At 52.2% G+C, this 13,320-nt stretch overlaps 1 protein-coding gene across 1 annotated transcript; it reads right to left on the minus strand.

Moving 5' to 3' along the window:
* Window positions 1–964: 964 nt before the first annotated feature.
* AIF1L (allograft inflammatory factor 1 like) lies at window positions 965–13,043 on the minus strand. The gene is made up of 5 exons (XM_085076997.1): window positions 12,892–13,043; window positions 8,339–8,405; window positions 5,320–5,361; window positions 4,065–4,227; window positions 965–2,439 (listed from the first exon to the last, which is right to left on the minus strand). Exons 1-5 carry the CDS (start codon window positions 12,967–12,969, stop codon window positions 2,352–2,354), a joined length of 438 nt encoding a protein of 145 aa, XP_084933123.1. The 5' UTR covers window positions 12,970–13,043; the 3' UTR covers window positions 965–2,351.
* Window positions 13,044–13,320: the final 277 nt, after the last annotated feature.

Here is a 13,320-nt window from a genome sequence, read left to right on the forward strand (position 1 = left end):
TAAAATCCTTATCCCTTGGCATGGGCTACAGTGAGAGCACAGGGATGCTCTGGGTCAGTAGCTGGAAACACAGCAGCTCTGTGAGCTGGAACAGCCTTATTGTGCTCCAGGACCACACAAAAGCAGCATGTGGAGGTTTGATCACACCAGGTCCTTGATTTCTTGACTTGCTCCTCAAGTTTTGAGGGGTTCAGCTCCCACTCAGACAGCAGATCAGCACTCAGCCCTCTGAGGACACTCTGAGAAGGGCTGTTCCCAGCTTGAGCAGGTAATTCTCTTTTACAGCACCTAAAAGGACAAAGATTTCCACAGAGACAAGCAGTGATGGCTTTGAGCAATGACCTGAACTGTGGCAAACCACACTCAATTTTCCCTCGTGTAATAGGCTTCCTTTATTTTCTAACTGAACAACAGCTTCAACACACACGGCCAAGAAAAGCAGGTGCATTCCCAGAGGCTACCAGGCAGCAGAACACAAACACAGGGCTCTGATCTCAGGGAAATTCTGTCCTTTCAAGAAACACATGGGAAAAGTGCACCCAGTCATTGCCCAAGAAGCCTGGTCTCCCCTTTGGATAATTCACATCAGACAACAACCTCAGGCACTTGCTTCAAGAGCAGAGAGAAGAAAAAAAGAAATAAAATAAACCTCCAAGAGAAGTATTGCAAGTATCTGCTCTCAATAAACAAGTTATTCCTTAAAACAAGCACTGGCACCTGCTTTTTTTCAGTAAGTCAGAAAAAAGCGCCAGCTTTCAGGAGGTGGCCTCTGCATTTCATCACACAAACTCCATGGCTTTCAGTCAGTTATTATAGATAAAGATCAGATCAAGACAGTCCAAATCTATCTTCCAGGATCTGTTTAAGGGTTTATATTAACAGACTTGGAAACCAGCTCCCTTAATCTGCAACCAATCATATGAACTGAGCTTCAGAGGAGATAACAATATACACTGACACAGAGTGTAGCTTCAGAAGATTTATTTTCAATCCTTGAAGTAGACTGGTGCTGCTTTTGCTTATAATTTTTCTCTCCATTACAGTTTTGGTTTTCACACAAACAGTAGTGAGAATGTTTTTGTTGTTTTTTTATTTATTTAAAAGTGCAGCCTTTGGCAGGAACAATCAGCCTAGTACAGTTAATCATCTTTATTTCCTTTTAAAAAATGTACTTATTAAACCATGATTTAAAAAAAGTTAAAAGCTGTCAAGAACATTTAAGAAAAGAGTAGGGAAAGGGCAAAGAGCAAACACCTGGATTCCAGAAATTGTGTATGGAACAAGAATCACCACAGTAACCAGAGCGTGGTTAGCACAGTCCCAGCTCATATTCCATTCTTACAGCCGTTCTTATTTTGCAGACTTGAGGGTTTATCCCTCAGGGAAATGGATAGTCCCAGGGGACCAAGCTGAAACACACACAGGGAGGTCTGCATAAATCAGAGTGACAAAGCAGCTGCCTGAGGACAGATCCTCATTTGCAACTGGTCTGGCAGGGCTCAGTTTGGTCACTCAGCTTCCTTTCACCTGAAGGTTTCACTTGCCCCAGGCATCCTGTGGGGCTGCAAAGGAATCACAGCTTGTTTCTGCACCCCATGGACAGGGCAAACAATCACCTGTTCAGAGGTTACACTCCTGGTCGGACCCAAGTCGAGATTTATCAGGAATGGGGTCCCCAAGGTGGCTTTAACCATCCTCACTTGCAGTGGCTGCTGTTGGACTCTGAGATCTGCCTGCAGGATGAGCCCCCAGAGCAGACACAAGCTGGCCCTGCAGGCAGCTGTGCCCACTCCAAAAGGCTGTGCAGGCAGATCTCTGTGTCCAAGCACATTCCCCTTATGATCAGACAGATGTGGGAGTCTGCTTTGCATTTTGGGGAGGTCAGGAGGGGAAGAACCAAGTCTGAAGTAGCAAGGGGAGGGTGGAGCAGAGAAGGCACTTATTTCTTTGCACCCATGAAGCTGCTCTCAGGGGCTTTGTCCATGTCTGGCAGCAAGGACCATTAGGAACCTGTTGTGACAAGCACAGCTCTGAATCCATAGGCTGGGAACAAAGTAGCTCCTCGTCTGAGAAATGCAGGGAGGGCAGAGGAAAGAGTAAAATCATAGGGTATTTTATGTTCTTTTTGGTCTCACATTACACTTGGTGCTACGGCTTCTGTCTAACAGAACATGTTGGCTAAGGGATGCAGCAGAAAGACACGAGCTGGGGATCTCCAGCTTCCCTTGCTGTTCCTCTAAGGCAGGTTAGTTGAAAACTAGGACTGTCCACAGTAAAGAGTAACGAAGCACAGGTAACCTCTGTTACAGACCAGCAAAGCAAAACAGTGCCCATTTCACAGCCTGTCCTCTTCAAGGGAGGCTGGCTATGTCTCTCTCTGGAGGTGGACCAGAACGTTTTGGGTTGCTTTCATTGGCTTTTCCTTCAAACATCATGACCCTGAAAAACACAACAGATATTGCCAATTAAAAAAAAAGAAGATGCATCTTTATCCATCATTGTGCTCTTTATCTGCTGAAAAAGAGCATCTGGCTTCCCTGCAAAGGACACCCGATAATTAACAAAGGAAGGAAAGCCAACAGAGGGCAGTGCTGCCAGGCTGGCTTTTCCAGCAGCTACCAGGAGTGGGTTCCCAAAGTCTGCCGGTTTTCCTCGCAGAGCCCAGAGGATTAGCACATTTTATTTAGACAGCCACTTCCGAAATCCCCTGAGCACACACTGCATGCCAAGTGCTCCTGATGCGTAAAAGGAAATACCACTCCTGGCCCACCTTGCACATAACCACACAGCAGAGCATTCAGAAGCCAACACGGAGCAAGCAACAGCAATTACAGCCAGGGGAGAGAGCAAAAACAAGGAGCAAGGCACTGGCTGTAGGAATCTCAAGCATTTTGCAACCACTAGCACTGTCTTCCTCCCTGAGGACTGCAGCTACGCTGGGAATGCCAGCTGCCTCGATGGATCAAAGGGCTGCACTGCTCTTAGGACAAGTTTTACATTTCTGCTCCTGCTCTACAGAGTCCAACAGACAATGGGGTGCCTGTTAGCAAAAGAAGGGACCTGTTTGTGAAAGCTGCTGCAGTTGGGAGGAGGGATGGAAGATACGGGACAGGCTGCAAGCTCAGCCTGGTTCTGTGGACAAAAAGGAGGAGCAGGGATGTCAGAAGTCAGTGTGAGCTTGGAAGAGGAGCATCCCAACACAGACACAGCACACAGTGGGGAGACTGCCAGCGAGCACGTCCCGGCTTAGAGAAACCACGTGAGAGGTGGGTGCAAGATCCTTCCTCCCAACCTGCCCTGAAAGCTGGCTGTGTTTCTAAAGCTGCCTTCAAAAAAGGGTAAGGAGGATGGAGAGGATCAGCTCCTATTCATGGTGGTTTCAGACACAAAGGCAGGGCCAGCCTCTGAGCTGTGAAAGGAAACGCCAGGCTTCAATGGGATGGAGATGGAGCCAAGCAAGTGTTTGCAAGCCATTTGTTAGAGCAGCACTTTCAGAGCCCTGTTGAGAGGGCAGAGGGGCCGTGGGAGGCTAGTGCTGGCAGCCTGTACCACAGAAAACCTCTCCCAGCATGAGCCAGCTGTTTCAAGCATGTGTCCCATCTCCATCTACTGCCCATCTCCAAAATCAGGCAGGGATGGAGCATCCTGTGGGAAACAGGAGTGCTGGCAGGACCATCATTCATCACTCAAGCCCTGCCACCATCCACAGGTGAGCCCTGTGTCCAGCCAAAGCCAGCAGGAGCCTCAGGGAAGAGATGGGGGAAAAGTCCTGCAGTGCTGAATGCCTGCACACCCTGGGGAAAAGAGGGGGATGGCTCCCACGGAGCAGGGAGGAAGCTTGTGCTAACACACAGCAGGCAGCTCTGCTGGGAGCACTCGCCACTTCTCAGCCTGGACATGAAATTATACACCCTGCCATGGCATCCTGCAGACTCCCCTGCACAAGGATCCTTGTCTCCCTGCATGAACATCGAGTTCAGCTCCACCAGGCAGAACAGCTTGTGTTTCCCAGCACAGCAGCTCAGCTCCTGCTGCTCTCCCCCGCTCCATCCCGGGACACTCACAGTTTCAGCACGGCAGAGCGTTTCCCAAGCATCACGTTGACAAAGTCCTGGTATGAGATGGTGTCGCTGACCCCTCCAGTCACCTCAGAGATCATCTTCTTCAGTTCTAGGTGGGTCTTCGGAGCCCCCAGCTTCTCCATCATCCTTTTGACAGACATCAAATCTACAAGAACAAGGCAATCTTGTTGTTCCTTGTTCCCACCTGAGACCACCTCACCTGGGGCTGACAGCATTAAGCTGATGCCACAAGCCACAAGAAGCCTTCCAGTAGAGCTCACTGCCAGTCTGCCCAGTACAGAGCATCCCTTCCCAGCTGAACAGCTCAAGATAAAAGTACCACACACTCAGAGGAGAGGGACAACTCTCCAAGTGCTCCAGAGACACGTGGGGACAGTGCTATCTAGCTCGGAGTGTGGTGCCAAGAATCACAAGGATGGGGAGGAGGGAAGCAACACCGGGGTTAAAGCTGGAGACAAACAAGCTGTGGGGAGCAGACGCCCCTGCCCATCACCACAGGCCATTTCCTCCCATTGCACTGCTGCCTGCTGAGACCTGCGGGCCCCTTCCCTCCCGGAAACCCTGACTCAGACCTCTTCCAGCTCCCCACAGGCTTCGCTTCAGCTGGAGGACACGTGGAGGAGGGGAACGAGGCGGGAGCCTTCTGGAAGGGCACAGCACACAAGTGGTTACACTTCAGTTCAGCTCCAGCCCTGCAGGAGGCTGGAGCTTTACGTAACTGGTGTTTTCTGGACCCAAAGCAGGGCTGCTCAGCTGAGCCAGACTCACACCCAAGTTCTTCACTTCCTTCTGCTCCCCTCCTTGTGAAGCAAAGAGCTTCTCTGCACCAGAAGTGCTCATGGATTTATACAGGCAAGCCCTAGGATTGTCCAAGTCCTGCAGCCTTCTAGCTCTGAATTCCCAGCTTCCCATCAGACGATTGAGAAGAAGGCCTCAATGGAGTAAAAGGGACAAGAAAAAAGTATTTAGAGCAGAAAGAAGTGGAGGAGATTAATAGAACTTCAGGAGAACAGCACTGAGAAGAGCTTAGATCTTGAAATAGGCTCAGAGAGGCTGAGGAAGCTGAGAGGCAGGGGCTGGAGAGCCAAGGAAGCCCCTGGTTGGCAATCAAGATCCAAGCAAGGCTGGACACAGGAAAAGCCCACAGGTTTTCCTCCTCAACATCATGAATGCAGAGGGAAGCAGCAGATTCAGCAGCAGACAGGCTTCCAGCCCAGCATTCCTCAGAGTCACTCACCAATCTCGCCTTGGTTGTTCAGGTCAAACTCCATGTATTTCTCTGGAAGAGACACAGAATTAAGTTAGCAGGACTCAAGAACAGAGGGTGTGCAGGGCTTTGGAGCACTGCCTGCTCACAGCAATGAAATTAAACATTTGGGGATAAGATTGATATACTGCTGAATGCAAAGTTCAGAGGGGGAGACCATCTCAAGGCCTGGTTTTAGCACCCTTATCTCAATTCTAGGGCTCTAGAGTTAAGTGCTGTGTAATTGTGGCTGCTTTTCATTTAAGCTGAAGGAAAACACTGGCATGAGAACAAGGTATCAGCTGGCCATGAACAGCGTTAAAAGGTTTCCAACCAGAAAAACAAAGATCTGGAACAGCCTCCCAGAAGGAGTAGCAAGGAAAACAAACCCCTGAGCACTCCCGAGATGAAGCCTGATCGGATTAGGAGGGGGATTAAATGACGCAGTTGCCTGCAATAACGAGGGACAGACTCCACAGTGCTCCCAAATCCCACAGCAGCACCTGCCAGGAGAGATGCTCAAGGACCACATCAAGAGGGCAAAGCTAAGAACATGCCTGGGCACAGTGATGCTGGAGCAGGTTGTTTGCCCTTCCAGCCTGCTGTCAAACACTGCTGACTTGAGCAACTCCAGCATTCTCTGAGAGAGGCAGAGCCTGCTGCAGAAGGTCTGGTTAGCTTTGCAGGACAAAAACTCGCATGCTGTAACAGGCAGAGCATTGATTGGAGTTAGAAAATTCAGGAATTCAGTCCTATGCAGTTTTTGCCCTTAGAAGTGGCACACCTGAGCTTTCTACATACCCCCCACCCCTTGCTAGCTGTTCCCCATTTAGACTTTAAGCTCTTCAGGCAAGGATTTGTCTGTCTTACAGACCATACAGCTCCCAGCACCACAGGGGGCCCCCCATCACCTCAGCTCTGCTAAATGGAAAGAGCAAGACACCTACTGGCACCATCCATCCATGCTGAGCTGGAGAAATCAACCTGCAGTCAGCACTTACTCCCTACAACAGCCTTGGAGGACTCAAATTAACCAAGCCTTTCCAGGCTGCTCCTTTGCCACAGAAAGGAAAATGGAAAAGACCTTTTGCCTCTGCTCCAGGGACACCAGCAAGCAGATGAGTATGAACAGAGAAGTGGCAGGCTAATTCAAGGAGCCATAGGGAAGAGTGGTTATTTCGCACATCAGAGTCTTTCCCAGGACCAAAGGGAATTGCTGGGTTAACTGGACTGATGGGCAGAAAGCAGAGGAATGGCTTGGCATGTCTTTATCTGGGTCTCAGCCCTTGGATCACTGCTGCCATGAGCTGACCAGGACAGACCTTTGGAAATACCATGTGCAAACCAAAGCTGTTCATGCTTCAGGCAGGAGCAAATGTCTCCCTTCAAGCATCAAGCAACCAATCCTAGATGAAATCGGGGCTGTTAACACACATGCTTAGGAGCCAGAGTGATGCTTGATGTGGGACTGACTCTCCCCACACTCTGCCTCACCAGACTGACCTTGTGCATATGAACTGCCACCTCCCTGGCTGGGGTCAGGCACCTCTGCATGTGCCTGGGGACACAAACCCTGCTCTGCCATGTCCATGCCCAGCACATGTTTTCTTTTCTTCTCAACTGACACTTAGCCAAAAGTGCAGAGAACAGAGGCAGCTTTACATCAGCCTCAGCTCACACATTCACGTTTCCCTCCCACCCCAGCAGCAGGGATTTAGTGGGGCAAAAACCACGCGTGGTCCCTCCATCACAAACACATTTACACAAAACCTGCACGGGGGCTCCATCTTTGCCTCCCCCAGGCTGGAGGGGGCAGTGGGAAGGACAGCAGAGAAGAAATATTCCCCCCAGACATCACACAATGAGCTGATTGTTGGGGGAGCTGGAGGAGGCGTTGGAGAGTGAGACAGGCCTCGGAGACAAACTCACGAGGCAGCAGGAGGAGATGCCAAAGGCTCTTGTTACAGGGAATTCTGCGCCTGTGACCTACAGTTGCAATGTTTGAAGAGCCCCAATTGTGATAGGAAAAAATAATGCGGGGCTGCAGCCAAAAGCCAAAGCCACACAAAAGGCGACACAAAGGGATCGGGGAGCACGGGAGGCTCCTCTGTGCCCAGCGGTGTAAGGGATCACAAAACGCCAGCCAGCTTCTTCCTTGCTGGATTGCAAAGCCAAAATTCAAAGGGAAATAGCAGACAATGTCTGAAATGGAAGCAAGGTCAGGTTTTATTTGGTTAGAGCCAGGCTGAGGACAAGCCTCGAGGCAGTGTGACGCAGAGGCATGTTTTCTCAACTGCCTTCAGCCACTGCTTGGAAAGAAAGTGGAGACACCAGAATAACCTTGCCAGATCTTGTCCTGTAACCAGCCTGGGGACAAGCTCCAGAGGACACCAGGCTTTTGAGCTGTTTCTCTATCCTCTGTCCAAGCAAAAGGCCCAAATCTAAGCCCTAAATCTGCTGACCCACAGGAGTCAGGCTTTTTGGCCAGATATATTAGTGCTGTTCCCTCTGGTGTCAAGGGGCTGGGAAAGGACTAAAGAAACTTTTGGGGAGAGAAAGTCCCCAACTCCTCCAGAAAGCAGCTGACACTTCTGCTCTGCAGAACAAGGTCCTCGTGTATATTGAAATAAAAAAAAAAATAGTCCAGCTATTGAACGGTCCATTATGCCAGTTAGCTTGCTGGGTAACTAGACAGAAACCATCCTCCTTTGCTGCTCCCCAGGGTTTTGCCCACGCAGCAGGTTTTGCAGTACCAGCAGCTGCCAGGCAGGATGTCTGTAGGGTGGCATGTCCCTGCCTTGCAAGTGGGAGAAGCATGAAGGCTTGTGTGGAAAACACCTCTCCAGGGAGTTTCACCAAGTCCCACAAGCAAGGGGGAGGCATCATCCCAGCTCAGTCACTTGTGTTTGGCAGAGAATCTCAGGCTGGTAAGGTCCAAGTGCTGAGGAAAATAATCTGGTTCAGAGCAAGGAGTAAGGCTCAAAGGATAGGGAAACCCTCCAGTTCTCACCTTTGAACACTGCCAACTTCTCCTCCAGGTCTTTTTCATCACTGAACTTTGGGTCACAGAGAAACTCCTAAAACAGAGGAAGAAAAAATATCCCCAAGGTTAAAGATGCAAAGGAAAACACCCTAGAGGGCACCTACAAAGGCAGCATTACCCAGAAGACCCACAGAATTCCAGAGTCGCAGAGAGTGACTCAGAGAGTCACAGCTGAGCAGCAGCACCAGGAGACTTGAAAATGGGCTGAATCCCTCCACACCTTGTCATTAACATTCCAGCGCAAGGGGAATCCCTCTGATGTCTCAGATTTCCCACCTGCTTTGGGAATAATTGCATGAAACCCCCTCTTCTTGCTCACCCAAGATTTCAGCTCCCCCCATCTCTGCTTAAGCACACTTAGCATGCGGATTGGGCACTTATTTCCAGCGAGGGCTCCTAGTCCTTGCAAAAAGCACTCTTATCTCAGATTTCAAACTCTTAGATAAACTCAGAAGGCTTGCAAATAGAGCAGGCAAAGTTTGCAGAACGTCATACACCCGAGAGGACAGGTATTTTGGGCTTAGGAACTCTCTCATACCAAATACCCATTTTCTTTGCTCTCTGCCCATTACCCTGCTCAGGCTGGAGAGGAAACCCTGGGTCACTTCTGGTCACTTGTCCCTAGCCCCACGTCAAAAACCTTCAGATAGCCAAGAGAACAGACCACAACTTGCACAGCCAACTGTTGTGCTGTGCCCTGCCAGCACCACTCCCCGCAGCTGTGAGCAGCAGGGTCTTGCTCCTGTCCCTGCCCTCCCACACCGCCCAGCTCCAGCCCAGCACAGCTTAATGACTCGAGCTGTGTTCAGCAACAACACCACATTCTTCAGTGTAGAAATCATTAACATCTGCACAGCTTATGCATGGCCTGTCCAGGAAAAACCCCTCGAGGGGTTAGTGGATGGAGGGCTGAGGCTGTTCCCTCTCTGGGCTCGTGTTCTTCACCACTGCTCCCCATGGGGAAGGCAGGAGTGGGTCACCAAGAACTTGTGTGCTGATCACTGTTGGTCACCCTAATCCTGCTCCTGTGCTCTGAGTCCCTCCAGCCCACACACCTGGAGCTGCTCCCTCTTTCCTCACTGGAACAGGGAAGCTTGGAGCTGCCCAGAGAGTCCTCAAACCTTTCACTGCCAGTTAACCACTGCTATGGCAGGTCATCTACCTGCAGATGAACTAGGGTTTTGTAGGAAGCTCACTAGGTCAGACGTGACTACCATCCCCTCCTCCCACCCTGGGAACTCCAGATGGGACACCAGAGACCATGGCCACCAAACCAGCACGACACTGACTTCCCTCGTCACCATGGTCACCGACTCAAACTGAGAGCTGCGGTGAAAAGCAACATTCCCAGTTCCTTCTTTTGCTCACCTTTGCCAACTCAGTTTCATTTATCTCAGTTATTTCTACCCAGGGGTATCATTTACCAGCCCAACACAAAGGGCCCAATTCAGCTTCAAGACCTGGGCTCAGGCAGCAGCAGAAATCGCCAGAGACCAGAGTAGTGTTACCTGCTGCCATTGCCACTGAATAGCCTCTGGAGCAGGCAAACATCACCAAAAACCAAAAGAGGGCCAAAACACCTCCTGGCCACCAGGTCACAGCTTCATTCCTGCTCTGCAGGCACAGCAAACAGCTTCCACCTCCCAGCAGGGCAGGGGATGCGAGGGCAGTGTCTCTCTGTGAGCAAGAAGCAGCACAGAAATGGTGAAGACTGAAGAAAATGCTTATGGCTGAGGGACACGTGCCCAGAAGCCCATCAGCCTCTGGCAGCCTGATAGGAGAGCAGCACAAGTGACACTGCACACAGGACTCAGTTCCCTTGTGTTTCAGCTGGAGGGGGACTGGGCAGCCCACCAGAACCACAGCTCTGCTCCAGGTGCAAGGAAGCACCAAGGGGGTGTATTTGAAAGGCATTCCACCCTGCACATTGTGTGTGAGCTGGGCTGTGACTGCGATAAGGCAAACACTCACAATGGCACACAGGAATTCAGTCCCCAGGGCCTGTGACTCAAACGCAGAGTGGCTGAAGTTCCTCCTAGAGCCCTCTGCTGAAGTTCCCATTTTAAGGGGCATGTTCTATTAATAAGAACTGCTTTGTAAGCCTCTCCCCCGCTCCTGCCCTGAACAGCCTTTCCTGAGCTGTTGAGAGACTTTTCTAAGCCAATAAACTCAGCCACACGAGTCCCAGCTACCTTTCAAGACAACCTGAGCAAAGCCAGATCCTTCCTTGCTCCCCAAAAAGGTGACTCCAACTGGCAGGCCAAGCTCTCACTGGGATGTTTAAGTGCTCAATGCCAGCCACCCTGCCTGCTGGGGCTGGGAAGGGGCTGAGGGATGCTCGTGCCTGCCCTGGATGGAAGAAGCAGGCACCTGCTCTCTAACAGGCTGAATTCCTTGCCTGCAGCCCAGCGCATTAGAGGGTAAAACTAGGTTGAAACTAATCTGTGCTGGATTAGACCTGCCACCTTGATGCACGAGGCTGGACAATGTGATTGTGTTTCCCGAAAAGAGGGGAACAATCAAGAGGGGACTCCAGAGGAGTGTTTCAGGCTGGAAGAGGGAAGTCAGCACTAGGACTCAGCTATCCTTCAGCAGCACATGTGCACTCAGGACGTTGCCTGCCAGACGCTATCCCATTGAGAGCTCTGGGGTAGAAACCAGCCAGGAAAACAGGGCTGGAGGGAGCTAAGTGTTAGGATGAGACAATGAGATTAAGCCTGATAGGAATTTGGCCTGATGGGTTTTATTAGGAGCACTTGACTGTTTTACAGCCTTAGGGCTCTTCAGTGCTTGGGAAACCCCTCCCTGGCTCCAGCCACAGTATCAGCCCAAGTTTCCCTATCAGCTCTTTGTCAGGGAGGTGTGAGGCTGTTTGCTGCACTCCCCCACTGCCACATAGAGCTGGCAAAGCACAGAAGCGTGGGGGTTGCTGCCCAGAGCACGATAGCTTCTCAGGATCCATGGGCATCTGCCACCCATGCTATCTGCAGCTTGGCTTTGAGCTGTTCAAACCCCATCTTGCAGCACTGAGCCAGCACACAGGGCAGCAAGGATGCAAACAAGAAGCTCTGTCAGTGGGAAGTCACGTAGCTTGTTTCATTTTTGTCCTCCAAACCTCACCCAAAGAAAAGGCCAGAAGTGACGGCAGTTTAGGGGAGAGATAGGAGCTTGTCCCCTGCATGGGAAGAGGAACAGCCTCGAGCCCTGGGACACAGCAGTGGCACACCAGCAGCTTCCCAGACTCAGTCCTACAGCTCCTACGAGCTTAAGGACCATGTATCCACCTTGTGACTGAGCGGTACTGCAGGATGGCTCTGGAGAAGCAGAAACTGCAGCAGCAGGTACAACCCAGTCCCTTCATCCTCAGCCTAAGGGCCAACACCACCTTGGCTAGCATAAATATGTAAGACCCACCTACACAGCTTCTTGGTGCAGGGTGTGCTGTGTCTGCCTTCCAGCAGCAGGTTACAAAGGCTCCTTTTTAACCAAGTGCTCTTACTCTACGCCTTATGCCATGACACCTCTTTTTCCGCTCTTACTCTGCAGCACATACTAATTTCTAATTAATTGAGTAATTTCTAATGACTTAATTCCCTCTCCAGTGACCTAAACTTCACCTCTACTGTCTCACCACTGTCTGGTGGAACATATTGGCACTTTTCCTCGCCTAGTCAGTGTGAGAGCAAGGTGAACTCATCATCTCCTCCGGGCTCTCATCTTGTACAGCGATTTGATTTCTGCACTTTTAACACCAACGTGCCACTGACTAAAGGCGCACTTAGAAGTGCTAAAAATCCCAGCACTGTTTGCTTCAAGGTTAAAACCATTTTTTCACTCTCAGAACCGCTCTTAGCTGGGAGGGATGCCAACAAAACTACCCGCACAGCCATGCCAAGCAAGGGACGGGGCAAGCCTGAAGCTCGGGGGAGAGGACCTTGCCTGACCCTGGCATGAAGGGCAGGAAGCCCAGTGCACTTTGCACTAATCCAGGAGCTGCATTCCCCCTGCCATTCCCAAGGCTTGTGGGACGTCCAGCTATCCTGGGCTACACATTCACCCACTGTAATGAAAAGCTAGAAAGGCTGGAGTCAGCTCCGTGCAGCAGAAACTTCTCATTGCGGGAAGAAAAAGTTGAAGCGCTCGATACAGCACAGGGGAGATTGAAGTCCTCCAGGAGAACAATAGCCCCCATTCTTGCTGGACCACGTTCCCAAAGGGAAATTCATAGCAGCCAGTCCCCGGGAGCCCACCAGCCCGCCCGGACCCGCCGGGGTGCGGGACACGGGGAGGAAAGAGCCGCCTGCGAGGGGACACCAGAGGCGGAGGGGATGGAGAGCGATGCCCCTAGAAACCGCCCTTCCTCCTCCGGCCGGATCCCCCTCTCCAGAGGGGCTCGGGCAGAGGGGTCGGCAGCTCCTCCTGCACTCACCGCCCCCCTCCTGCTCTGCCTCTCGCCCCGCCCGGCCCCGCCGCAGCCCCCTCCCCACGGGGATCGGCTCGGCAGGCGGCCCCAGCCCCACCTTGTTGATCTCATCCAGCCGCCCGTCCTGCGGGGCTCTCCGCAGCCCCCCGCCGCTCGGCCGGCGCGGAGCCGCCATCGCACCGAGCCTCCCCGCGCCCGCCGCCGCCTTAAATAGGGGCGGGCAGGGCCGGGCAGAGCCCTCCGCCCCCCGCCCTTAACCCCTTCCCCGCCCGGCAAGGGCAGCGGGCGGCTGGCGGAGCGCGCATCGCCCCGCTCCGGGAGGGCAGCGAGGTACCCGCAGCGGGCTGGAGGTGCCCGAGCACAGGACAGGCACCGCCGCCCGTGGGCTTCCCGCAGGAGCGAAGGGACCGGCTCCCTCTGCCCGCATCACCCGCCGGGAGCGGCCCCGGGATAGCAGCGTTCGCTCCGGAGCCGCATCGCCGCGCCGGTACCGGCGGCACAGGGACGGGGCGGTACGGCACAGCTG

Source organism: Lichenostomus cassidix, chromosome 17 (genome assembly GCF_008360975.1).
Source record: "Lichenostomus cassidix isolate B80296 chromosome 17, HeHo_3.0, whole genome shotgun sequence".
NCBI classification, from domain to species: domain Eukaryota; kingdom Metazoa; phylum Chordata; class Aves; order Passeriformes; family Meliphagidae; genus Lichenostomus; species Lichenostomus cassidix.